The sequence below is a fragment of the Scyliorhinus torazame genome, chromosome 3, assembly GCF_047496885.1.
Source record: "Scyliorhinus torazame isolate Kashiwa2021f chromosome 3, sScyTor2.1, whole genome shotgun sequence".
In the NCBI taxonomy this organism is placed as follows: domain Eukaryota; kingdom Metazoa; phylum Chordata; class Chondrichthyes; order Carcharhiniformes; family Scyliorhinidae; genus Scyliorhinus; species Scyliorhinus torazame.
Window position 1 is genome coordinate 118,995,255 of NC_092709.1, and position 27,945 is coordinate 119,023,199.

The 27,945-nt window shown below is 46.8% G+C and overlaps 1 protein-coding gene across 5 annotated transcripts in view; it reads left to right on the plus strand.

Annotated features, from left to right (window-relative positions):
* The window catches only part of fstl5 (follistatin-like 5), a 1,269,795-nt gene that overhangs the window by 56,069 nt on the left and 1,185,781 nt on the right, over positions 1 to 27,945 (plus strand). For all 5 annotated transcript variants that reach the window (XM_072496156.1, XM_072496159.1, XM_072496157.1 and 2 more), the window contains exon 2: positions 16,423 to 16,561. In XM_072496156.1, coding sequence (XP_072352257.1) covers positions 16,423 to 16,561 — 139 coding nt within the window. The remainder of the gene's footprint in view (positions 1 to 16,422; positions 16,562 to 27,945) is intronic.

The window sequence follows — 27,945 nt, forward strand, 5'->3', positions numbered from 1 at the left end:
ATTCCAAAGTGATTCAACATAGAACATAGAACATAGAACATTACAGCGCAGTACAGGCCCTTCGGCCCTCGATGTTGCGCCGACCTGTGAAACCACTCTAAAGCCCATCTACGCTATTCCCTCATTGTCCATATGTCTATCCAATGACCATTTGAATGTCCTTAATGTTGGCGAGTCCACTACTGTTGATCAACATAACTTTCAAATTTGAAATCCACCAATGTGATCACATATGTGAGTACTGTGCACATTTTATAACTTGTTTATGTGTTCTATGGTATGATACCAGCTGTGCTGGAAATAGGCTGCTGACCCTTATTTCACTTTGAATGCATGAGGTGGCTCCAGCAGGTGTCCTTTTTTGGCCTGAGGCTGTAAGGGACTTGTTATGGTGGAGGGGGCAGGGGTGGGTGTGGGTGTTGGGGGTCTCCTACAGGTTGCAGGAGGGTCAACTGTCACCATGGCACTCTGAGGCATTGCTGTCAATGGCAAAGCGGCGAACAATAGTCTGTCCCAATCAAAAAGGCCCTGAGAAGTGTCCCTCCCCCAATGGCATCAGCAGCTCATCCATCACCATGAGGTTCATTTGGCCCTCCCTGCTCTCCTGAGAGGCATCAGTTCCTGGCTGTATATCCAGGCTCCTCATCCTCCTCTCACCCTGGCTCTGGGCATGAGAGCTCAGAGACAAGGCGATGAATTGTATACCCAGTCTCCCATCAGTGAGCTGCTGGGTTTGGCACTCCATGACACACACCAACCTGTCAATGGAGGAAGCCAAGCATCCAGCACTCCTGGCCTGGATGGACTGCTCCACTGCTGCCCGTACGTGTAATTCCTCTGCAATCTCTGCCACATCTTCACCTACCATGTGTGGTATGTCCAGCATCTTTGGCCTGACAGACAAATCCAGAGGCTAATCATCAAATCCACGGTCAGCATCCAGGTCACTGCTCCACTACCCCTCTGAGTGCCAGAAGCCTACCTAGTGAATAAATAAAGAGGTGCAGGGAGTAAGGAAGTGAGTGCCATTCAGGAGTGAAGGGTTAAGGAATGAATGGGGTGAAGAGGATAGGCGGTGAAGAGGATAGGTGTTATGACGTGAGGGTAACAGGGGATTTGCACTGAATTAAAGAATTAGGCCAATGTTTCTGGGAATGCAGGCAGGCATTTCAACCTAGCCAGTTTGGCATCAACCCGGTTCCACTCCAAGCTGTTCCTCCCTCCAAGAGATGAAAATCCCATCTGCTGGCACTGCCAGGACGGAGGCAGGACGGTGACATTAGGATTAATCATCACACCTACTTCCCACCTCTAATGAGAAAATTTTGGCCATTGTATTTCAGGTCCCGACATAGGTGCTTGCAATGTATTTTGCCATGGAATATTGCATCCAATTCCATGATTGCAATGCATGATAGTTAATGGCTGCAAGGTTTTAAGATTAATGCTCTGTTCCTGGAAGTGTGATAGGTGCCCTACCACTAATGACCCTTGATGTAGACCCTGCCCCAAAGTTTGGGTGAGTTATTTCTGTAATTGAAGGCAGCCCACATGAATGGCCCCAGCGCACACCACACCAGTGGTGGCACTCAACACAGTAGCCAATGGGAATATCGGGGACCTGAAATCTTTTAAGGGTGAGAGAAGTAAGAGAGACAAATATTCCACTCCTTCAGGGGGAGAAAACCTCCTCTCAGAGTGAGTTTTGTTGAGTTAAATGGGAGCAAAGTGGGTGAAAATTCCAGGGTTGTTCAGGAACTCTCCTGGAGCAGTCTGTCCACCTGATAGGAATTTGGACCTCTTTTTGCTTGGGGCAGAAACCCCATGGATATAGGTACTACTTTAAATTGAATCTCTGCCACGCTAACCTGTTGATCTACTTGATTCTGACCCACTGAACTTCAAGGCCAATGATTGCTTTATTGAAAGGTTAACAAGTCGCTTTATAGTAGTCAAGGGCTTGAAAAGAACAGGGCTGTTATGCTAAGTGGTATGACTTGGGGCACTAAATTATCAGCACGGGGCAGCCCCGGGACCTAAAAATGTCCAGAAGAGTCTGGGTCCTGGCAGTGTTTAAAACAAATCTCGGGGTCTCATGGTATTATACATTGTCAAAATAACCTGTTGGCCAGAGGTGAAGCAGGCCGAGAGGGCAGCGGATAATTTGACATGAATGAGAGCTGTGATTTTGGAAGCTAGTGGAAAGAGAAGGGAGGAGGCAAAACAGGGACCAATTGGGGTGCTGGCGTAAGATGCAGGGGGCGGGATTCTCTCAGCCCGGGCGGGCCGGAGAATCCTCGTGACCGGTGCGAATTGCACCACGCCACCCAGACGCTGGCACACGATTGCGCCAACGTGGTTGGCGCGGAGGTGGTCGCGGGCCACTCTATGCGGCCGGCCCGGGATGGGCCGAGAGGCCGTCGTTTAAACACCGAGTCCCGCCGGCGCCGTCCACAGCTGCTCTCAGCTGGCGGGACCTCGGCGTGGCTGGATTGGGGGGGTGCTATGGGGGGGCGGGGGGGGGGGGGGGGGTCCGATCCCGGGGTGGCCTCTGATGTGGCCCAGCCCGCGATCGGAGCCCACTGATCAGCGGGCTGGCTTCTCTGGCTGGGGGGCTCCTTTCCTACGCGCCGGCCCCTGTAGTCCTGTGCCATATTGCATCGGGGCCGACGTGTTGAAGGATGCCACTGCGCATGTGCGCGTTGGTGCAGGCACCACTGCGCATACGTGGATCCCGCAGCGCCCAGTTCACGCAGGGATCAACAGCTGGAGTGGTGTTAACCGCTCCAGTGCCGTGCTGGACCCCTGCAGGGGCCAGAATTAGTCGTGGGGGCGGCCCATTCATGCCGTCGTAAAACGCTATGGCATTTACGACGGCCTGGACACTCTGCCGCGGGATTAGAGAATCCCACCCAGGATATCAGGCCGACCAGAGCCTGATCAGGAGTGACATAAACTTTGCTTAATAGCTCAGAATGAGTTGTGCTTCAGTTGGGAATGCTACTTTATGATATAATGCAACAGGCAAATAAGAAAAAATCTCACAAAAATATAATAAAACAAAACACTATAATAATATGATAATAATCTTTATCATCACAAGTCGGCTTACATTAACACTGCAATGAAGTTACTGTAAAAAATCCCTCGTCGCCACATTCCAGTGCCTGTTCGGGTACACGGAGGGAGAATTCAGAATGTCCAAATTACCTAACAGCACGGGATTTGTGGGAGGAAACCAGAGCACCCGGACTAAACCCATGCAGACACAGGGAGAACGTGCAGACTCCGCACAAACAGTGACCCAGGCCGGGAATCGAACCTGGGGTAATGCACTAAAAAAAATGTAATAAATGTAGAAAATAAACATGAAATAATTACTGCGGGATTTTCTGTCAGCAGAATTTCGCTTCGCCTGCAGCGCACCCACGCCCGTGGGAAACCCCATTAGCCGACTGCCAGAATGGAGGATTCCGTTGCCAGTGGAGGCCTGTTGTGCCAAATAGCGGGCCTAGCAGGACGGAGAATCCCATCTCTAATCTGCCATTGTAAAAATGCAACATGGATGAGAATCAGGCTCGCCCTTCCACTCCCCAAGTTCTTTCTCTTCACTAGTGCTCAGTTACTCAGACATTCACAACCCTTCTTGTCTGTGGACAATTTCTTGGCTATCTCTGTGCACAGCTAAGTTTGCAAGAAGGGGTTGGTAAGGATGTCAGAGCAGCTGAGAACTGGAATTGCCTGGTTAGCCATATGAGTAACTGACCCCTTATTTTCCCTGTTATGTGAAACAAATGTTCGTTAAGTTATGCATGCAATGACGCATGACATGAAAGAATGAATGGACATCTAAGAAGGCATTGCAACACCTTGAAAAGGTACATGGAGTAGCAACTGTATATGATGAGCCTTTCCCAATTTTTCTCAACGTCTACTTTCCAGCTCCTCGTCAACTTAGCCCTCCTCTATAGGTTCCCTTATTAATAGAAACTCAGAACAAGAGTAGGCCATTTGGCCCTTCGCTCATGTTCCGCCATTCAATATGATCCTTGCTGATCCCCATCTCAATGCCATATTTTCTCTATACCTTTTGACCCATTCACTTGCCTAATAATGTCTAAAATCTCTTCCTTTATGTCTCTGGTTGATCCTCGCCCTGTCCAATTGTGATGGGTTTTTGCTAATCTATTAGAAAATGTGAAGACCAACCACCACAAACAAACTTATGGGAGGAGAATTGAGATGAATGTAGGAATTTCAGATATATTGTAGAAAAGGTATTTGGTGCAGTAAGGATTAAAAGTCTGGGTTAGTGGTGTATGACTGCTGCTGTATTGTTTTTAATATATTTTTATTGGCATTTTGAAATCAATATTCAGACTTTGCAGAACAATACATAAACACCAATAATAACCAACACATTAACAACACCAACACAGATATCACAAGCTGTCCCGGCAACTGTGACTGTGGTCCCAGTTCTATCTTTTCCCTACAATATTTACATTAGTGCGTATCTTATGGTTGTTTTAGAAGCGTTCTTAGAGACACTCTTAACATTTAGTGATATGAGTTATACACAACGGCACATGTGTATTTACAATTATTGCCAGTACTCTTTAAATCATTCACAATTTATAATTACATTCATTTTGCTGGGGCGGGAAGTCCTGTTCCCCCCTTGAGTTCTTGGGGGTGGTTAGACTGGTCCATCATCCTGGTTTGGCACGTGTGGCGGGATCTGTGTCCCCTCCTGCAAATGGCCTCCCATCCCGTTCCTTCTTTGCTATATGCAGGCTCCTCCCCTCAGTTAGTTGCTGGTTGTGAACAGGTCTGTAAAGAGGTTTGTGAACTTCTTCCACATGTTGTTGAATCTCTCCTCGGATCCCCTTATTGAGTATTTTATTTTTTCCACAAGCAGGAACGCGGCCAGGTCTGAGAGCTGGTCCAAGGCCCTGGGTGGTGCTGCCAACTTCCAGCCCAGCAGAAGTCTCCGCCTGATGATCAGTGAGGCGAAGGCCAGGGCATCCGCCCCTTCCCTGTCCAGAGTTCTGGATGCTCTGACACCCCAAAGTCTGCCACAGATGGGCACGGCTCCATCTCGACCACCACCACCTTGGACGTAGCCTCTAAAAAGGTTGTCTGGGCATCACTGAGTCTGGGGCAAGACCAGAACATGTGGGTGTGGTTGGCTGGGGCCCTCTGACACTACTCGCACATATCCTCCACCTCCGGGAAGAACCCGCTGATCAGTGTCTTAGTAAGGTGTGCTCTGTGCACTACCTTGAGCTGCATCAAGCTTAGTCTAGCACAGAAGAATGTGGAGTTAATCCTGTGCAGTGCCTCAATCCAGTGTCCTCCCCAATTTCCATATGAAATTAAATGAAATGAAAATCGTTTATTGTCACAAGTAGGCTTCAAATGAAGTTACTGTGAAAAGCCCCTAGTCGCCACATTCCGGCACCTGTTCGGGGAGACTGGTACGGGAATTGATCCGTGCTGCTGGCCTGTCTTGGTCTGCTTTCAAAACCAGTGATTTAGCCCTGTGCTAAACAGCCCCAGCTCATCCTCCCATTTTAATCTGGTCTTGTCCAATGGGATCCTGACCTTTTCCATGAGTCATCTGTAGATGTCGCAACATTTGCCGTCCTCTAGCCAGTGCAGCCCTACCATTGTGTCCAGAAATGTGTGTCCGGGTCTCTGGGGGACCGTTTATGTCTCCTTGAGGAGAAAGTTGAACAGCTGCAGTTACTTGAGCTCGTTCCCTTTCGGGAATTGGAACCTCTCTGATAGTTCCCAGTGCAAACAGGAGCGGGGGTAACGGGTACCACAGCCACATTTCCCTGTACAGTGGAAAGTATTCAGAGCTGGTGGCGCCCTGCCGCAGTCAGCGTCACAGTGAAGTAGTCTGGAAAAGACATCCTGAAGCATTCAAAATCACAGTGAAGCAGTCTGGGAACAGTGTCCCGCAGTTCGATTCACAGTGAAACAGTCTGGGAAAGGCACCACAGTGAAACAGTCTGGGAAAGGCGTCACAGTGAAGGAGTCTGAGAACAGTGTCCTGCAGTCAGCATCACAGTGAAGCAGTCTGTGAAAGGTGACTTGCCGGAGTCTGGGAAAGACGTCCTGAAGAAGTCAGAGGCACAGTGAAGCAGTCTGCGAACAGTGTCCTGCAGTCAGCATCACAGTAAAGCAGCCTGGGAAGGACGTCCTGGAGCAGTCAGAGTCACAGTGAAGCAGTCTGGGAACAGTGTCCTGTCACAGTCAGAGTCACAGTGAAGCAGTCTGGGAACAGTGTCCTGCAGTCAGCGTCACAGTGAAGCAGTCTGGGAACAGTGTCCTGCAGTCAGCGTCACAGTGAAGCAGTCTGCGAAAGACGATCTACCACAGTCAGTGTCACAGTGAAGCAGTCTGGAAAGGACATCCTGGAGCAGTCACAGTGAAGTAGTCTGGGAACAGTATCATGCAATCAGCGTCACAGTGAAGCAGTTTGGGAAAGATGTCCTGGAGCAGTCAGAGTCACAGTGAAGTAGTCTGGGAACAGTGTCCTGCACTCAGCATCACAGTGAAGCAGTCTGCGAAAGGTGACCTGCCGCAGTCAGTGTCACAGTGAAGCAGTGTGCAAAAGGCGACCTGCCGCAGTCAGTGTCACAGTGAAGCAGTCTGGGAAGGACATCCTGGAGCAGTAAGTGTCACAGTGAAGCAGTCCGGGAACAGTGTCCAGCAGTGAGCATCACAGTGAAGCAGCTTGGGAACGGCATCCTGTTCATAGCCACATCATAGTGAATGGCACTTATGGGGGTCTCCCAAGGGGATCGGCAGCCCACAGGTGCTTGCCACCTGGGTACCCTGGTAGTGCCAGCCTGGCACACTGGCATTTCATGAGTGGGGATGATTGGACCAGGGGTGCCCTGCGTAGGTGTTGGGCTTGGTGTGGGGGTCCTGCGGGGGGCCCTTATAATGATTTGGGGCTAGGGAGTTGGGGGTTGTATTGGGGGCTCAAGAGATTGGGAAGCCATTTTTCAATGGTGTTCTGATCTCTCACCACACTGAGGATTTCCGACGAGCAGAGCTCAACAGTGCAGAAAACAGGGCTATGTTGTTGCTAATTGTGTTCTCTCTTAATTTGGCTCTGTTTAATTATGTTTGCTCAAGAGTTGCCAGGTATCTTTCGATACCGCCACAAGGTTCAAAACCAAATCCTGATCAAAGACTCGATACATCAGTTAGTAAGTTGAAAATTAATGCTCATTTATTTACATACACAGTCAAATATACTCATGCATAAAACTCTACAACCTGAACTATCACTACTACTAAAAGCCTATACTTCGCTTCGGGTGCCCACTCAGTCAGAGGAACAATGGCCGTTGCTCGGTTCTGAGGCTGCTGGGTTGAGCTGTTTGCAGGATAGCAATTAAGAGTGTCTATCTCGTAGCGTGCGTTGACTTGGAACTGACTTGGTCTGGAGCAACTTTGCAGGTCTCTCCTCACTGAGAGCCAAGGCCAAGAGAGTGATTCTCTCTTGGGGAGTCCTTTTTATACTCGAAAGTGCTTCACGTGCTTTTGAGCGGGCCTTGAACTTGGCCCCAATTAATTGGGCCGTTTCCCAATCGTTCTTATCGATTTTCCTCCAATAGAGGGGTGGGTTCCCTGATTGCTGGGCGTGTCCGAGGTGGCTGTTGGTCTGCTTTGTTTTAGTCTCCTCTGGCGCCGGGGTGTCTGTCTTAGCATTGTTTACCTAAATGGCACACTTTTGTCCCCGGAGATGGCTCATTAGTATGTAGATGGTTCTGCAGTCTCGGTCTTGTCTGGGAGTTCTAGCTCCAATCAACAGACAAACCTTGCACCTGCTTGTTTTCTCAGTGTTGTCCAATTTTCCCCGCATTCTTTGCATAGTATCCATTTTGTAATCGGGACGTGGCCATCCCAGATGGCTACAATGTGCAGCCTCAGTCACGTGTTCCCTGCTGAGTTCCCCTAACTAACCGGGGAACCGTTAAATAGCAGGGTGTTTCGCAGCGCTGCGAGTGCAAGGAAACATGCGGCTAAACATGTTTTCTTTTTAGTTAAATCGCAACCGACATATTTAATGAGAAGCTAAAGTATTAAGGATTTTTCAGAAGAGCTATTTAGTTGAATTTTAGATTGGGATGTGATCAGAAGTCAAGCATCTGCTCCCACTGCAGTTCTGTAAGATATGTCTGTAGACAGATTGGCAGTTTCTTTCGTAGAAGTTCAGAACTGTGTGGCTGGAAGGTGAGCTGAAACAAGTTGAGAAACAACTTCTGAAGAAATACAGCCAAAGTTTCTGAAGGCTTCAGCTACAGATCCTGCATTGTTCTGACAGGGGCAGGTCTTTCTTTAAGGCCAAAACATTTTTCTTTCTCAAAGTAGAGTATCCAGACATCGCTGCACTGCAGGTATTCCAGTATTTGAAAGTGGATTGAGAGCTGAGATAGTTTTGTTGTTTGAGTGGGAATAAAGATAGCAAATAAGGATTAGTTTTTCACTGTTTGATTAGCATTGTTCAAGGTGTAATTGTAAGTTATTTAATTGTGTGATGTCAAAGATATTTTAATATTGTGTTAGTAATAAAGTTTGTTTTAATGTACCATTTTGTCTATTTTGCATGGGCAGCACGGTAGCACAGTGGTTAGCACAGTTGCTTCAAAGATCCAAGGCCCCAGGTTCGATTCCTGGCTTGGTCACTGTGTAGAGTCTGCACGTTCGCTCCGTGTCTGTGTGGGTTTCCTCCGGGTTTCCAGTTTCCTTCCACAGTCGAAAGATGTGCAGGCTAGGTGGATTGGCCATGATAAATTGCCCTTAGTGTCCAAAATGGTTAGGTGGGGTTACTGGGTTACAGGGTTAGGGTGGAGGTGTGGGGTTAGGTAGGGTGCTTTGGGCAGCACGGTGGTGCAGTAGTTAGCATTGTTGCCTCACAGCGCCGAGGTCCCAAGTTCGATCCCAGCTCTGGGTCACTGTCCGTGTAGAGTTTGCACATTCTCCCCGTGTTTGCGTGGGTTTCGCCATAACCCAAAGATGTGCACGCTAGGTGGATTGGCTCCGTTAAATTTCCCCTTAATTGTAAAAAATTAATTGGGTCTAAATTTACTTTAAAAAAAGGCAGGGTTCTTTTTCCAATGGCCGGTACAGTCTTGATGGGCCGAATGGCCGCCCACTGCAATGTAAATTCTATGAAATTACTCTTGGAGTGTGGTATCCTTTCCTCACAGTCTTACAAACTTAAAATACAATATTGGGATTTCTGTCCAGTATCCTAGCCACTGTTGGGCTCTGGTCCAGGATCGTAATAGATGCAAATAGAAAAATGTATATTATGAAAAAAAATTCTGGAGAATGTTTTTTAAGTATTTTGAGTGATTTAATTGATTTATGAACAAATGATTTTAGTGTCAGAAAAGTGAGTGTAAAAATATGCATTTGGTAAATTACAGTAGGAAAGTTTGTCACAAATCTATGAGCAGAAATTGTGACAGTGCAGAAGCAAAAAAGGCATGTAGACATAGAAGGGGTGAAACTTGTCTTCAGCAGTAGCAAACAGCAGTGATAACAAATCAGCAACCTGTTTTACGCATCATCGGATTTATTGGTCATGTTGTACTCCTGTCCAAGATAAATTTCACCTATTGGCACAATGCCTGAGGAACACATTCAAATAAATTAACATTGACCTGATCAGAGGTACTGCGTTGAGGTCAGTAGTGAATGTCATCCACATCTGGTGTGCTGCACTTCCAGGAACATGATGAGCTTGAGAATATTTAGTTCTAATGAGATATTTTGTGACTCCATAAATTGGAATATGTTTGAAAATGTTGTTACCATTAGTGTGGTTTAAAATATCATTTTATTTTTAAATGTGACAAAATCACAGAAGGCCCTTTAATATTTCCAATAACAGTCCAATAGGAGGCTTCACCACTCTGAAGAATTGATTATATTTATGTGCTCATTGAAGTCAGGACCAATGGTGCTAGATAATGGAACATTGTGATGCTATCAAAACTAGATAACAGGAATGGCACGCTGAAGATTGAGAGTGTACCTCTTGCTGCAATGATAAACTTTAATCCCAATCTCAGAACAACAGTTTCTGTTGAATGACTGTGACATTTCAGTTCTCATTTTAGTAATCTATTATATTGACAATTTGGTATTGAATTGTAGGTTGGATTTTCTGTTGGACCAAGATCAAGACTGAGCTCTTTGCAAATCAGAGTGGTTTTTGAAAGGAAGAGCAAGAAGAGAAAATAGTGGGATAACTTTCTCACCTGGACATTACACTGGCATGGCGCATCTATTGCCCATTACAGAAAACGTCAGATTTCCAATTCTACTGCTTTCCAGTGCTTTTTATTAGGAGGAGCCAAGCACCAGTTTAATGCCTTCACACTGTCCACTTCGGGAAGAACATGAGGGTACTTGAGAGGTGCAGAAGGGATTTACCAGAATGGTTCCACGGAATTCAGCTCAGGTTAAGGAGAAGCTTGGGTTATCCTACTTGAAACAAAGGAGGATGTGGGGAGATTTGATAAATATGGAGAAGATTATAACAGGTTTAGATAGGTAGACAAAGAAAAGCAGTCCCAATTAGTTGATTACGCTAGGGCTAGGGGACAAGAGAGCAAGTGACACAGGGTGGATGTGTGAAATAGCCTTATTTGAATAGCAAGTGATAATGACTTGGTGCCTACAAGTATGGTAGAAGCAGAGATAATCAATGATTTGAAAAGCAAAATGGATAGGCATTAAGGGAAATAAACTTGCAGGATTATGGGCATCGAGTGGGAGAATGGGACTGACTGAATTACTGTACAGGTGGCTGGCATGGATTTATTGGGCAAATGGCCTACGCCTGCATTGTAATGACTCTACGACCTGGACTGCAAGTTGAAAATGTATTCATAGATCTTAGATTCCTGTGTCTCAATCTACTGCAGAGTTGTTTTCTTGCCAGGTTGTTTATTATTTAAGAACAGTTGTGAATTATGGATAGGCTACACCTGAAAACTTCTGTTGTTAGGTGTCAGATTTAGTTTGATAACTTTCCTGTGAAATGCCTTGAGGCATTTCACTATGTTAAAGATAATCTTTACATCCAAGATGTTGTTGACATTAATCATTTTTGACATGTAATTTTTATATCCAGTTGTGATTTATTAGGTCTATAAATATTTGTGCTGCATACAAGTTACCCTTGACATTTCATGGAGTTTGTCACCTGTTGAATATAATATTGAAACTGATTTTCTCCCTCTTTCCAAATTATTACTTGCAAAGCCATGATGCTATCATTACATTTTAACCCACTGTAAATTTCTGCTTCTTTTCAAGAATGAGAGGAGAGTCAAAAGATATGTTTTCTTAATGTAATGTCATAGTAATGATGAAAAGGGTGGTAAGAAAACTAACACTCTTTGTTTCCATGGAGAAATGTCTTCATTTTACTCATTTCCTCCGAAGATTGGGAAGTAAAAATTGACCATTACAAGTGGTAATCTGGAAACAAATACTGTGCAATGGGCAGGCAATCACGCCACCAGATTATTTCCCATGTGGCTGTACGAAATAAAATAATCAGAAGCCCAAAGGTTCAGGACGATTGATTGGAATGTTTTGATGTAGATTTGAGCTAAAATTATACATGGGAAAATACTTGCCTTCATCCCATTAGCAATAATAGAACATAGAACATACAGTGCAGAAGGAGGTCATTTGGCCCATCGAGTCTGCACCAACCCATTAAGCCCTCACTTCCACCCTATCCCCGTAACCCAATAACCCCTCCTAACCTTTTTGGTCACTAAGCGCAATTTATCATGGCCAATCCACCTAACCTGCACATCTTTAGACTGTGGGAGGAAACCGGAGCACCCGGAGGAAACCTACGCAGACACGGGGAGAACGTGCAGACTCCGCACAGACAGTGACCCAGCAGGGAATCGAACCTGGGGCCCTGGCGCTGTGAAGCCACAGTGCTATCCACTTGTGCTACCGTCCTGGTCCACTGGTGGAATAGATTGCCTGCCCATTGTAGAATGTGCCTGATTTCCAAACCAGATTACTACCTGTGAAAATGTGAAGGAATAATACAGGAATTATTTTAGCTCAGATCTACATCTTCATATTACAGGCACTGGTGCTGTAATGTTCATTCAGTGTTGAGCCATTGAATCTTTGATTCAAAACATATAACATCCTGTTGCGACCGGAAGACATATTAAATCCTGATGGGACTGGACAGGCTAGATGCGGGAAGAATGTTCCTGATGTTGGGGACATCCAAATATGGATGTCACAGCCTAAGAATAAGGGGTAAGTCATTCAGGACTGAGATGAGGAAGAACGTCTTCTCTCAGAGTTGTGAACTTGGGGAATTCTCTCAACGAAAGGGCTAGTTCATTGAATATATTCAAGAGTGAGCTGGACATGGCCCTTGCAGCTAAAGGAATCAAGGGGAGTGAAAGTGGGAGTGGGGTACTGAATTTGCATGATCAGCCATGATCATATTGAATAGTGGTGCAGGCTCGGAGGGCTGAATGTCCTACTCCTGCACCTATTGTCTATTTTTCTATGTTTTCTTAAATCACTTACAACTCCAGTAAATCCTGGGTCTGAAAATGTAAAAGAGTAGAATGAAAAATGATTGAAATACCTTTGAAGTAGTGCTTTTGTTTGCATTCAGATGTGTTGTACACCAGTCTTCTCTCCACACAGATTCTGACTGTTCTGTTGTGCAATTGCTGCATTTTCTGTTCAGTTGGCTGCACTGTGAGATTGTTTAATCATATGTTCCCAATCCCTGCTGTTAAATAACATATGAAAATTGGAGATGCTGGAATAACACAAATTAAACCTTAATGTTACAAAATCACAAAACTCAGTAATATTAATTTGGAATAATGGGCAGAGAATTTTAAAAAGTGTTTTTCAGAAAGTAAGAATGTAAACGACTGATAGAGAATCGCTGCTTAATTTTTATCCTGATATAATGTTCATAACTGAAAATCAGACAGTTATTGATTACTTTTATTACACTGAGCCTATTTGAGTTACATTGTTGCTGATGTATTATAGAGTAACTGAGTAATAGAGTCATTATGGTAGAGAAAGAGGCTATTTAACCCACTAATTCTATTTCTGATCTCTAGAGAAATACAACCAATCCCATTGTCCTACTCTCATTGTTGTTCCTCAATTTGAGGATGACATGTACAATTTTCCCCCATATTTCTTCATGTCACGGACAGGCTGATTCTCGACCTACAGGTTTTTGGGTACATGGGGCAGGATATCCCACCAGGTACTGGAATCTGAAGTGTAGGATTTTCTTCCTTTTCTTTCCTTCTCTGATGCTGATCTGCCTCAATATTAAGGTGTTTGGACTCAAAGCATGATGCAACTTCATCAACAAGTTGTCGCCAAAATGAAAGATTGGTTACAAGTTCCTCCCAGTCGTTAATGTCAATGCTGCCATGCTTCAAGTAGACCTTCAGAGTGTCTTCTGATTGTTTGACTGTCCTCTCCAACCTGGGGATACGACGGAGGCATTGCAGTTGGACTTCCTCTTGTGTTCTTGTGTGTCACTGATAACACAGTCCAGGTCTGACTGCAGTACAGGAGTGTGTGGCAACAACTGCTCTATACAGAAGGACTTTCATTAATTTGTGGAGGTCTTTGCTGTCAAATACATTTTGTTGAAATTAATAGAAGGCTGAGCTGGCACAGCTGATCTGGACGTCCTTGTCAGTGGTGAGAGAGATGTCTGGCAAGGTTTGGAAAGTGCTCCAGATATTCCAAGTTCTCTCATTCAACATATATGGGAGATAGAATATTTGGCTGACCAAGTCTAGGCTGATATGAGTTTTGATTTGGCAACATTTAAGGACAGGGCAAGTTTCTGGCATGTAGAATTGAAGAAATAGGGAGTGGCCTGCAAATCTGGTGGAGAGGAAATAATGACACTGCAGCCATTAGCATATTGTAGATAGTATATGTCAAGAGAGGGCTATGCTTTAGAGCTGAGACACTGATCTTTCTCCTCTGGGACGTTTGGGCCTTGCAATATCTTGGTGTTAGTGGGATGTTTATTGCCAACATGAAAAGTTGATTATCTGTCCAGCAGTTATCAGTCCTGCACATGGATTATCATAGAATGTACAGTGCAGAAGGAGGCCATTTGGCCCATCGAGTCTGCACTGGCCCTTGGAAAGACATCCCACTTAAGCCCAGGCCTCCACCCTATCCCCATAACCCAGTAACCCCACTTAACCTTTTTTTTTGGACACTAAGGGCAATTTATCATTGCCAATCCACCTAACCTGCACATCATTGGACTGTGGGAGGAAACTGGAACATCCGGAGGAAACCCACGCACACACGGTGAGAATGTGCAGACTCCGCAGACAGTGACCCAAGCGGGAATCGGACCTGGGCCCCTGGAACTGTGATGCAACTGTGCTAACCACTGTGCTACCATCCTGCCCACAAACTACCGTGCTGCCCATTGAGTGATATATACATAATCTCAGTCTTTGACTCTTATAGTGACCAAAATCCAAAAGGCTTTGATCTAGGATGTCTCCCGGTGGCTTTGTATTTGTCCTTCTAGTGGAAGAGGGTGTTTGTTGTAATGAGGATATGCTGAGCACACTTTATCAGCGGGAGGACAGTATTTACATTGCCTTTTCCCACCCTGTTTTTTCTAATGGTCCCTTCTCCAGAGTCATGGTCAACCCTGGCATTAAAGACCCAAGAAGGATGATCTTTCCTTAATTTGAGATGGCAGTGAGGACTTCAGCAAGGTCAGATTAGAACCTTTCCATAACATCTTAATTGGGGAAGAGGGTTAGGGCAGAGGCTCTAATAATACTGGCATCTTGATTATGGCTGACCTATTGGTGAAGTGTTATGAGCCTTTCATTTATGCAATTGGGGAAACCTGGCAGTGCATCTAAGATCCTATTCCATATGCTCACGAGGGTCTCTTCAGCCTTTCCTTTCCAATAGATTATTTGTCCCCCTGCTTGTTCCTTCAGCTGTCTCACCTCAAGAAGGTGAATCTCACTGAGGGCGGCAATGTTAACTTGGAGTCTTGATAGCTGACGTAATATGATTGCAGTTCTTATTTCTGGGCAGTCAATCTTGAGGTCATCCATGAATGCTCTAATATTCAAAGTTGCAAAGTTTGGAGTTTCCTTTCTTTGACCATGAAGATGGTGATCCTGGAGGGTGTGGTTCTCCTAACCAGGAGAAAGTGGGATGGACTATTTTTAGGGCACCTTTACTAGCCCATCCTAACTTGGGATGAACAGAGGGTATCTTGAAGAGAATTTTTCAGTCGCAAATTCTGCTATCAAACATGAATGTTCAACCACCTGTGTGCCTGTGTGCAGATTATTGACAAAAGACTCTCAGTTTCACAGCCATGTCCCTGTCGCAAGTTCTCCACTGCCGCAGGACTTGACAAATGGACCTAAAACCTACGTGTGACTTTGTTCAATGTGGGGACCTCAGGGCACCAGCCCTGCCCACAAGATCTTGATAGGAGAGTGGTCAGATTTTGGTAATGTGTCGAAATGCGATGACCATGCCGCTGGCAGACGCCTAACCTTTTGTCTTTTCTGCGGTTGAGGACTATTTGGACCACACTTTGTCTGGCATCTCCTCCCTGACTTTGCTACCATGTTGGCCCTCCTTGGAGCAAGGAACTTCCAATAGCGCCATTCAAGGGATTGTTGAAGTCTCCAGGTTTCTCTACCATGTCAAGATGGAACCCCCCCCCCCCCCCCCCGCACTATGCACTTTACCTAATAAGTTTGTTTCTGTCAAGTGCCCAACCAATTTCCTAAGAAATCATTTATCATCTCAGCTTCCACCACCTCATGGGTAGTAAGTGCCAGACCATTATCACTCGCTTTGTAAAAGGATCTTCCTCACATTCCATCCCTGTCTCTTGTCCAAAATCTTGTCTCCTAGTTCTTCAATTATAAACTATTAAGAACAACTTTTCTTTGTCGACCTTGTCTAAACCTGTCATAATTTTGTACACCTCTGTTAAATCTCCCTTCAGTCTCCTATGTTCCAAGGTTAACAACCCCAGCTTTTCCATCCTAACCTTGTCGCTTAGATTCCTCATCCCTGGAACCAGTCTTCCTAATCTCTTCTTGCACCTTCCCAAGGACCCTCACACATCCTAGATAAAGTTTGCTAACCAGAACTGGGTGCACTATCCTAGTTGTGGCCTTACTAGAGCTCAACAAAGGTTCAGTATAACTTCCCCACTTTTTTCTACAATGTATTTATTTATTAGATAGATAGCCACTTCACAACTGACTTTTGTACAACTGCTTATGATAAACGACTGAATGGCTCATATTTATTCTTCTTCCCTTCCAGGCAGAGATCAATGATGGCATCAGAATGGTGGTCATCACTTCTATTGCTCAGCATTTTCTTGCTGAGCACAGAGGGGTGGCCAACCAAAGAAGGATATGCTCCAAAACACTATCCACCATTAGTGCGATTGCGACATAAGGTATTCACAGTTTTTATTTACAATTTCTAAAATGCATAATTTCTAGGCCAAAGTTCGCATGGTTTTAAAATTCCAGAATAACATAAGCAGATCTTAAATTGACAATTCTGTTTCAGTCATGCAGCAGGTTAAATTTTATCATTGCGAACGTCACCGTGGTGGAAATTATACAATTGTAGAATTACATTCATAGATTAACATAAGGGGGAGGTGTGGCGCTGCTAGTCAAGAGCAGTATTACGGTGGCGGAGAGGATGCTAGATGGGGACTCTTCTTCCGAGGTAGTATGGGCTGAAGTTAGAAACAGGAAAGGAGAGGTCACCGTTTTGGGAGTTTTTTATAGGCCTCCTAATAGTTCTAGGGATGTAGAGGAAAGGATGGCGAAGATGATTCTGGATATGAGCGAAAGTAACAGGGTAGTTATTATGGGAGACTTTAACTTTCCAAATATTGACTGGAAAAGATATAGTTCGAGTACAATAGATGGGTCGTTTTTTGTACAGTGTGTGCAGGAGGGTTTCCTGAAACAATATGTTGACAGGCCAACAAGAGGCGAGGCCAAGTTGGATTTGGTTTTGGGTAATGAACCAGGCCAGGTGTTGGATTTGGAGGTAGGAGAGCACTTTGGGGACAGTGACCACAATTCGGTGACGTTTACGTTAATGATGGAAAGGGATAAGTATACACCGCAGGGCAAGAGTTATAGCTGGGGGAAGGGCAATTATGATGCCATTAGACGTGACTTGGGGGGGATAAGGTGGAGAAGTAGGCTGCAAGTGTTGGGCACACTGGATAAGTGGGGCTTGTTCAAGGATCAGCTACTGCGTGTTCTTGATAAGTATGTACCGGTCAGACAGGGAGGAAGGCGTCGAGCGAGGGAACCGTGGTTTACCAAGGAAGTGGAATCTCTTGTTAAGAGGAAGAAGGAGGCCTATGTGAAGATGAAGTGTGAAGTTTTGGTTGGGGCGATGGATAGTTACAAGGTAGCGAGGAAGGATCTAAAGAGAGAGCTAAGAAGAGCAAGGAGGGGACATGAGAAGTATTTGGCAGGAAGGATGAAGGAAAACCCAAAAGCTTTCTATAGGTATGTCAGGAATAAGCGAATGACTAGGGAAAGAGTAGGACCAGTCAAGGACAGGGATGGGAAGTTGTGTGTGGAGTCTGAAGAGATAGGCGAGATACTAAATGAATATTTTTCGTCAGTATTCACTCAGGAAAAAGATAATGTTGTGGAGGAGAATGCTGAGCCCCAGGCTAATAGAATAGATGGCATTGAGGTACGTAGGGAAGAGGTGTTGGCAATTCTGGACAGGCTGAAAATAGATAAGTCCCCGGGACCTGATGGGATTTATCCTAGGATTCTCTGGGAGGCCAGGGAAGAGATTGCTGGACCTTTGGCTTTGATTTTTATGTCATCATTGGCTACAGGAATAGTGCCAGAGGACTGGAGGACAGCAAATGTGGTCCCTTTGTTCAAAAAGGGGAGCAGAGACAACCCCGGCAACTATAGACCGGTGAGCCTCACGTCTGTAGTGGGTAAAGTCTTGGAGGGGATTATAAGAGACAAGATTTATAATCATCTAGATAGGAATAATATGATCAGGGATAGTCAGCATGGCTTTGTGAAGGGTAGGTCATGCCTCACAAACCTTATTGAGTTCTTTGAGAAGGTGACTGAACAGGTAGACGAGGGTAGAGCAGTTGATGTGGTGTATATGGATTTCAGCAAAGCGTTTGATAAGGTTCCCCACGGTAGGCTATTGCAAAAAATACGGAGGCTGGTGATTGAGGGTGATTTAGAGATGTGGATCAGAAATTGGCTAGCTGAAAGAAGACAGAGGGTGGTGGTTGATGGGAAATGTTCAGAATGGAGTACAGTCACAAGTGGAGTACCACAAGGATCGGTTCTGGGGCCGTTGCTGTTTGTCATTTTTATTAATGACCTAGAGGAAGGCGCAGAAGGGTGGATGAGTAAATTTGCAGACGATACTAAAGTCGGTGGTGTTGTCGATAGTGTGGAAGGATGTAGCAGGTTACAGAGGGATATAGATAAGCTGCAGAGCTGGGCTGAGAGGTGGCAAATGGAGTTTAATGTAGAGAAGTGTGAGGTGATTCACTTTGGAAGGAATAACAGGAATGCGGAATATTTGGCTAAGTTCTTGAAAGTGTGGATGAGCAGAGGGATCTAGGTGTCCATGTACATAGATCCCTGAAAGTTGCCACCCAGGTTGATAGGGTTGTGAAGAAGCCCTATGGAGTGTTGGCCTTTATTGGTAGAGGGATTGAGTTCCGGAGTCGGGAGGTCATGTTGCAGCTGTACAGAACTCTGGTACGGCCGCATATGGAGTATTGCGTACAGTTCTGGTCACCGCATTATAGGAAGGACGTGGAGGCTTTGGAGCGGGTGCAGAGGAGATTTACCAGGATGTTGCCTGGTATGGAGGGAAAATCTTATGAGGAAAGGCTGATGGACTTGAGGTTGTTTTCGTTGGAGAGAAGAAGGTTAAGAGGAGACTTAATAGAGGCATACAAAATGATCAGGGGGTTGGATAGGGTGGACAGTGAGAGCCTTCTCCCGCGGATGGATATGGCTGGCACGAGGGGACATAACTTTAAACTGAGGGGTAATAGATATAGGACAGAGGTCAGAGGTAGGTTCTTTACGCAAAGAGTAGTGAGGCCGTGGAATGCCCTACCTGCTACAGTAGTGAACTCGCCAACATTGAGGGCATTTAAAAGTTTATTGGATAAACATATGGATGATAATGGCATAGTGTAGGTTAGATGGCTTTTGTTTCGGTGCAACATCGTGGGCCGAAGGGCCTGTACTGCGCTGTATTGTTCTATGTTCTATGTTCTATGTTCTATGTTCTATGTTCATGTTTGCAGCAGTTATGGAATCTTACATCCCAATGTGTTGCTGCTTCATTGAAAGTAGCAATTTCTACATGTTATTTGCAATGTGAAAGAAGAATAGTCCAGGCAGGACAAAGTGCCATTTATTTTCAAAGTGCAGTACAGACATCTGGTGGTTGCTTAATGTTTCTCTGAGGGAAATCTCTGGAATATATTGCACCAGAATTTATGGGATATCCACACAATTGCATAATTTTACTGTTAAATGTATTGTGATATCACAAAGAAGCTATTCTTGACATGAACCCTGATATTATGATTTTTCCATGTCAAGTACTTTGAAGACCGGGCGGACTACCTGTGGCGACATGTAGGAGGAGGTCGCATGGAAGGCAGCTCCCGTTAGAGTCCATGGGCGAAATTCTCCCGAAACGGCGCGATGTCCGCCGACTGGCGCCCAAAACGGCGCCAATCAGACGGGCATCGTGCCGCCCCAAATGTGCGGAATGCTCCGCATCTTTGGGGGCCGAGCCCCAACATTGAGGGGCTAGGCCGACGCCGGAGGAATCTCCGCCCCACCATCTGGCGGAAACGGCCTTTGTTGCCCCGCCAGCTGGCGCGGAAATGACATGTCGGGGCGGCGCATGCGCGGGAGCGTCAGTGGCCGCTGAAAGTTTCCCACGCATGCGCAGTGGAGGGAGTCTCTTCCGCCTCCGCCATGGTGGAGACCATGGTGGAGGCGGAAGGGAAAGAGTGCCCCCACGGCACAGGCCCGCCCGCGGATCGGTGGGCCCCGATCGCGGGCCAGGCCACCGTGGGGGGACCCCCCGGGGTCAGATCGCCCCCAGGACCCCGGAGCCCGCCCACGCCGCCTTGTCCCGCCGTTCAAAAGGTGGTTTAATCTACGCTGGCGGGACAGGCAATTTTTTGGCGGGACTTCGGCCCATCCGGGCCGGAGAATCCAGCGGGGGGCCGGCCAACCGGCACGGCCCAATTCCCGCCCCCGCCGAATATCCGGTACCGGAGACTTCAGCAACCGGCGGGGGCGGGATTCACGGCAGCCCCGGCGATTCTCCGACCCGGCGGGGGGTCGGAGAATGACGCCCCTTGGCTTTTAGCCTTTGTTACCTGGTTTCCGGGGATAATTTGTGTGCAGACTCGTCCCAGTGGAGAGCTGATGTCAAAAAATATTGGGAAGAAGGGTGCGATTGTTAGTCCTCCTGCAGAGTCGAACAAGGTGAGGGGTCCATTGGGAGGGAAGATGGAAGAGGCAGGCTCGTTGGGTGAGGCCGCACCTATTATGGTGGATAAGCTGGCGGAGGTGATGGTGGCTGAATTCGAAAGGCAGTTCAATGAACAAGGGAGAGGGATGCTGGAGACCCCAAAGCAGTCGGTGGAGGATGCAATGGCCCCTGTAATGGAGGCTCTTGGAAAACATCGGAGACTGTCTGGGAGCATGGTGAGGGGGTGGAGGAGGCACTGTCCCAGCACGGTGACCAATTAGCCTCGTTGGAAGCAGAGCTACTGAATGTGGAATAAGGGCCTGAGGGTTAAGGTCAAGGACCTGGAGACTAGGTTGTGGAGTCAGAACCTTAGGATGGTGGGATTCTCTGAGGGGGTGGACGGCCCAAGGCAACGGAGTATTTTGCAACAATGTTCGCGAAGTTGTTGGGGGAGGAAGACAACTTCCCCCCCCCCCCCCCCTTTTTGAGTTGGATAGGGTCCAACAGTCGCTCCAGGTGAAACCACGGGCGAATGAGCCTCCAAGAACAGTGATAGTCTGTTTTCACAGCGGTCAGATGAAGGAGAAGGTCCTGAGATGGGTCAAGGAGATTGGGAGGTGAGGTGAGAAGGCAGTGGTATTCGTAAATACAAAGATGTCATGGCATAGGTGGCAAGAAGGCGAGCGGCCTTCAATAGGGCGAAGTCAGCATCGTACAAGAGTAGAGTGCGTTTCGGTGTGGTGAACCGGTGAGGCTGAGGATTACAAATAACTCCAGCGATCACTTCTTTGAGATGGCGGAGAAAGCAGAGATGTTCATGAAAGCTCAAGGATTTTGATTGAAATAAGAATGGTGGGACTAGGACTTTGCTGTTGGGATGGGTTTATTTAGTATATTGCTGTAATGACTTCTGTGCTTTCTTTGTTTAATTTTCATATCCCCTTACTTTTTTTTTGTACTTGGGTATTAATTTAAATTAATGTTCAGGCGGGGCTGTCTTTTTCCTTTTCTTCTGTCCTTCTCTTTTGAGGGGTTTGTGAGAGTATATGTATGAGGGGAGGGGAGATTAGCAGTTTCTGGGTTGGAATGAAGAGCGGAGGTGTTTCGGTTCTTGAGGTGGACAGTTTGGGTGTCAGGGGGGTTTTGTCCTTCCTTTGTTGCTCACCTGGGGGAGGGGGCTCAGGCGGTAGGGCTGTCTTGCAAACAAATTGAAGTTGGTTGGTGAACGGGAGCGAGTGGGGGGAGGGACTGCAGCCCTGCAGAGCCTGTTTAGGCAGGTTTCGGTGAGCCCACAAAGTATGAATGGTGGAGGGACTGGGATGGTGAAGAGAGTGGCTGTTTCAAGAGGAGGTTGTCAGGGGTTTTTGGGATGGGGAGGGAGATGGGTAGTTTTCTTACGGTTACTGGGGGTTGTTCTATGTCCATTCATTGGGTGGGGCTCTGGGGGCCATCTTCGGTTCCGGTTTCAGGAGTTTTGTGGGGGGAGGGAATAATTCCTCATGGTGGAAATGGCTGACTTGAAGGGGAGGGGGTTGAGAGAGCCCCGATTCAATTGATTACATAGAATGTGCGGAGGTTGGGGGGTCCCGTCAAACGTGCAAATGTTTTCTCTCACTTGAAGAGTTTGAGGGCCGATGTGGTACTGTTGTAGGAGACCCACTTCGGGTGATTGGATTGGATTTGTTTATTGTCACGTGTACCAAGAGAAGTATTGTTCTGCGTACAATTCAGACAGATCATTCCTTACATGAAAAGAAAATACATAGGGCAAACATTAAATACATGTATTCAGGTAACCCGGTGGTAGTCTACACATTGAGGATATGGAGACAATTTCGGCAGCATTTTAAATTAGGGGCAGTCTCGAAGTTGGTGCCGATTGAGCAGGCGAGCTTAGATGCCAAATTTAGAGGATGGGAGGACAAGGGAATGGAAGGAATGAGGAATTTGATTTTGGAGGGACAATTTAAAAGTTTGGAGAAGTTGAATGTGAAATTTGGGTTCTCACAGTCAAAAATATTTAGGTATTTGCAGGTTCTTAATTTCACGATGAAGATTTTGCCGACATCCCCGGTAGTGCTGTCAACATCATTGTTGGAGAGGATGTTGTCACTTGCGGGGACAGAGGAGGGGAGTACTTCTGGGATTTATGGGAGGATCCTGGGGAAGGATATGACATCGCTGGAGTGGGTTAAGACCAAATGTGAGGAAGAGTTGAGAGTAGAATTGGATACTGGGGTGTGGTGTGAAGCACTGCAGAAGGTGAATGCCACATCTTTGTGTGCAAATCTTGGGCTAATACAGTTGAAGGTGGTGCACAGGGCACACCTAACCAGGTCGAGGACGAGTAGGTTGTTTGTGGATGTGAAAGAAAAGTGCAAGCATTGTGGGAGGGGCCCAGCAAACCATGCACACATGTTCTGGTCATGTCCTGAGCTTGTGAGATTCTGGGTCTCCTCTTGAGCACCGTATCGGCGATTCTGCAAGTCCATGAATGAATTGGGCTCTGTCCCTTAGGGGCCATACCTGAGGTGTCAGACCCATCGGAGTTGCACACTGGGCCGAGGGCAATGTTCAGGCCTTCGCCTCGCTGATTGTTTGCAGGGCCCTGTTGGAATGGAGGTCAGCTTCTCCACCCAGTGCCGAGGTATGGCTGGGGTTCTCATTGAGTTTTTACAATCATAATAATGATTCTTATGACATAATCATAATGACATAGTCAAGCACACCATGAGAGGGGCTATTGAGGGGCTTGACAAAAGATGGCAGCCGTTTATTTTGTACTTTAAAGAATTGGTCAGCGTTAGCTGTTAGGGAGGGGGGAATGGGTTTGTGAGGGGTCGGGAGTGTGGGTTTGTTGCTTTTATTTGTTTTATTGTTATGTAATTAACAAAAATGTTGAATAAGAACTTTTTTTTTAAAGTACATATTAGTTACACTTTGTAACTAATATGTTTGGGCGCGATTCTTCCAAAAGGGAACAAAGTCCCCTAGCAAGCAGGTTTGGCTGTGTGTTTCCCAGCACCCGCAGTGCCGAGAAATACATGGCTCTCCAATGTGATTTGCGACTCACATAGCCACTTTCTATACAGTGGGGAACTCCGCTCCCCTGAACTCCCCATTGTAGTGAGGGCCTCCATTTTTAAATGGTCATCGAAAGAATCCCCCACCTCCCCCTCAGCCCAAATATAGGAGAGTCCGCAGCCACCCCCGACAATATCCATGCCAGATAACTCCAGCCCAATCACACTTTGGCACTGCCAACCAGGCACCCCAACAGTGCCTCTGTCAGCAGCATCTGGGCACCTTGGCCGCCCTAGGGTACCCAGGTGGCACCAGCAATGCCATGGCACCACCTAAAGGGCATACTGCTGAGGGCCTCCGATACTCTTGGAGACCCCCATGAGTGCCATTCGTCTGGTCCCCGGTTATGGGGACCAGTACCAAATGGCATTCACCCGAGGTCTCTGAGGCAAAGGCGTTGAATCCCAAAGCTTCAGGTACCTCAAGAATCTGCACATTAGAGTCAGGCTTACTGCCTCGCTCTAATATTCAGATTTTCTCAAACTTTATCCATAGAATCCCCAAAGTGCAGAAGGAGGCCATTTGGCCCATCAAGTCTGCACTGACCCCTGAAAGGGCACCCTACCTAGGCTCACTCCCCACCCTATCCCCGTAATCCCACTTAGTCTGCACACCTTTGGACACTAAGGGGCAATTTATCATGGCCAATCCACCTAACCTGCACATCTTTGGACTCTGGGAGGAAACTGGAGCACCCGGAGGAAGTCCACGTAGACACGGGGAGAAAGTGCAAACTCCACACAGACAGTCAACCAAGGTCGGAATCGAACCCGGGTCCCTGGCCATATGAGGCAGCAGGGCTAACCATTGTACCAACATGCCACCCATTGTGGGCAGGATTCACATCGCACATCTCGCAAGATGGCGTTGAATAGCGTTGCAAGCTGGATAGATTCTGGGAGAGGGGTCTCCCGGCTTTCAACAGCGACCTACTTTTACGGTGCAGGTTGACCATAGGATTGTGCCCCCGGTCTTTAATTCCTTAAAATGGATTCAACATGTCCATATACAAATGTACAAATTCCATATTTGTTCATATACAAAAGCATGCAAACTACCAAAATATGGAAGTCAGAAACGTATATCTGATATATGCATATGTTTATGAAGATATGCAACAAGAAACCAATACTGCCCATATTTCCCCATGCTTTTAAAAATTCATTCATGGACTTGGTCATCACTGACTAGGCCAGCATTTATTGTCCATTTATTGACCTTCAACTGACAGGCCATTTCAGAGAGCATTTAAGTATCAAACAGATCAGGGGCGAGATTCTCCGACCCCCTGCCGGGTCGGAGAATCGCCGGGGGCTGGCGTGAATCCCGCCCCCGCCGGCTACCGAATTCTCCTGCACCGGATATTCGGCAGGGGCGGGAATCGCGCCGCGCCGGTTGGCGGCCCCCCCCCCCGGCGATTCTCCGGCCCGGATGGACCGAAGTCCTGCTGCTAGAATGCCTGTCCCGCCGGCGTGGATTAAACCACCTCTCTTACCGACGGGACAAGGCTGTGCGGGCGGGCTCCGGGGTCCTGGGGTGATCTGGCCCCGGGGGGTTCCCCCACGGTGGCCTGGCCCACGATCAGGGCCCACCGATCCGCGGGCGGGCCTGTGCCGTGGGGGCACTCTTTTCCTTCCGCCTTCACCACGGTCTCCACCATGGCGGAGGTGGAAGAGACTCCCTCCACTGCGCATGCGCGGGGATGCCGTGAGCGGCCGCTGACGCTCCCGCGCATGCGCCGCCCGGCAATGTCATTTCCGCGCCAGCTGGCGGGGCATCAAAGGCCTTTCCCGCCAGCTGGCGGGGCGGAAGTCAGTCCGGCGCGGGCCTAGCCCCTCAAGGTTAGTGCTCTGCCGGTCAAGGTGCGGCGTGATGCCGGGCTGATTTGCGCCGTTTTTGGCGCCGATCAGCGGACATAGCGCCGATTACGGAGAATTTCGCCCCTGGAGTTACATGCAGGCTAGACCAGGTAAGACTTGCAGATCTCCTTCCCTAAAGGGCATTAGTGAACCAGATGTTTTTTGATGACAATCAACAATGTTTCATGGTGCTGATCTTTATTATGATGTGGAGATGCCGATGTTGGACTGGGGTGGGTATAGTAAGAAGTCTTACAACACCAAGTTAAAGTCGAACAGGTTTATTTGGAATCATGAGCTTTTGGAGCGTAGCTCCTTCATGAGGTGATTTTTATTGCATTCAAATTTCATCATCTGCAGTGGTTGGATTTGAACCCGTGTACCCAGTGCTGGATCTCTGTTCCAGTGACAATGCCACCGCCTCCCCATAAAACGCCCAGTAAAAGGCCACAAATGTTGACGGAGCCAGGGTTTTAGCAAAATTCTTAAATTATTACACCTGACTGCCTTAGTTGTAGAATTAAATGGATACGCTGCAGACATTATCCCAAAAAATCAAAATCAAGAAGTAAAGTTTTTCAAGGCATGCACAATTGAGTAGTTATTTAACAAACGTATTTTTGGTTCTGAGCACAGCGTGGTCTTGGGTCAATAGTTCATTGCCGTGTTTCTGATTTATTATTTGAATTGAGAGTGCAGACTGATTGCAAATTAAATTAAATACTAGAAGCACTGCGAGGTCACCTTTACCAGGAGTGGTTTTCTATTTCAGATTTATTAATTGAATTTAAATCCTACCAGCTGCTATGGTCAAATTTGAACCCATGTCCTCAGAGTATTAGCCTGGATTACTTGTCCAGCGATATTACCACTACCCCCTGTTGCAGTTAACATATTTAATCCAGTTGAATGATTGCAATGAGTTAAACCTTTAAATTAAATTCAACTTTAAAAATAAATTCACAGGACTCCACTGATAAATGCACAAAGTTCAAGATTCTAAAGAATCTGACTCTTCCCTCCCTCTTCTTGAGCTTCATTCTCCCACCACCTCTCGAACATTTATAAGGAAGTCATCTACCCCACAGAAGAAACAGAAGTGGATCTGGTCCAAGCATCCCGTGAGTGTCACAAATCCCTGAAGCACCAGTGGTAGTCCTACCATTTGAACAAAATGAGAAGCAAAGATCGGGCTTCCCACACGAGGCCTTGCCTGCCCCAATGTAAAATTGCTCTGTGGTCAGGACAGGCAGGAACCCAGAAGGAATCCTGTTCCTCCGATTTCATCCCCAAGCCTGCTCCCCCACACCCACTCCATCCCTCCACCTAGAAACCCGCCGGTGATGGAATGTAAAGTTTTATCCAGAAACCTAAGAAGAATATCTAGAAGATTAGCTGTATAAAAAGATATGACAGGATCAGAACCTGAAGTGCTGTGTGGGATGAATGACATGGACCTCAATGGTTCATTGGTCCAGCTGAATATCTATGTATGAACTGTATGGAGGTTTCATTCAAGCAGAAAATTATCACACACTTTGTTTCCCAGCCCACCAACTCCACCTTTCTCTCTGGTCACAGTCTGAGTCTGAATCAGACTTCTGTCAAACTTACCACCTTATCTGATCCTGAGTTGAGCTTACAACCAATTATCTTCACATGCCTGTGTGGAGTTTGCACGTTCTCCACCTGTCTGTGTGGGTTTCCTCCGGCTGCACCAATTTCCTCCCACAGCCCAAAGATGTGCAGGTTGGGTGAATTGGCCATGGTCAATGGTCAAACAAGTCTGCACCAACCCTCTGAAAGAGCACCCTACCTAGGTCAACTCCCCCACCCTATTCCCATAACCTAACCTGTACATCCTCTACATCCCTGGTCACTAAGGGGCAATTTATCATGGCCATCCACCTAACCTGCACATTTTTGGACTGTGGGAGGAAACCAGAGCACTCGGAGGAAACCCATTCAGACACAGGGAGAAAGCACAAACTACGCACAGTCACCCGAGGTTGGAATCAAACCCGGGTCCCTGGCACTGTGAGGCAGCAGTGCTAACCACTGTGCCACCATGATGCCCAGTAATGAAGAAGACGAAAGAATAATGCATAATCGAGCTCCTAAATTGGAAGACGGCTGACTTCAATGGGATGGGAGGGGATCTATCCAGGGTAAAATAAAACTAAATACTGGGAGGAAAGCTGTAATGTAATAATGGATGATCTCTAATTTAAGGAGGAGATGTTTCAGATACAGGCCATGACTCCTCTTAACAAGGGGCAACCAAAGCCAGGGCTCCGATAATCTGATTTAATTTAAAAAAGGCTGAATGTTGAAACAAATTCTTAAAATGAGAATCAGACCA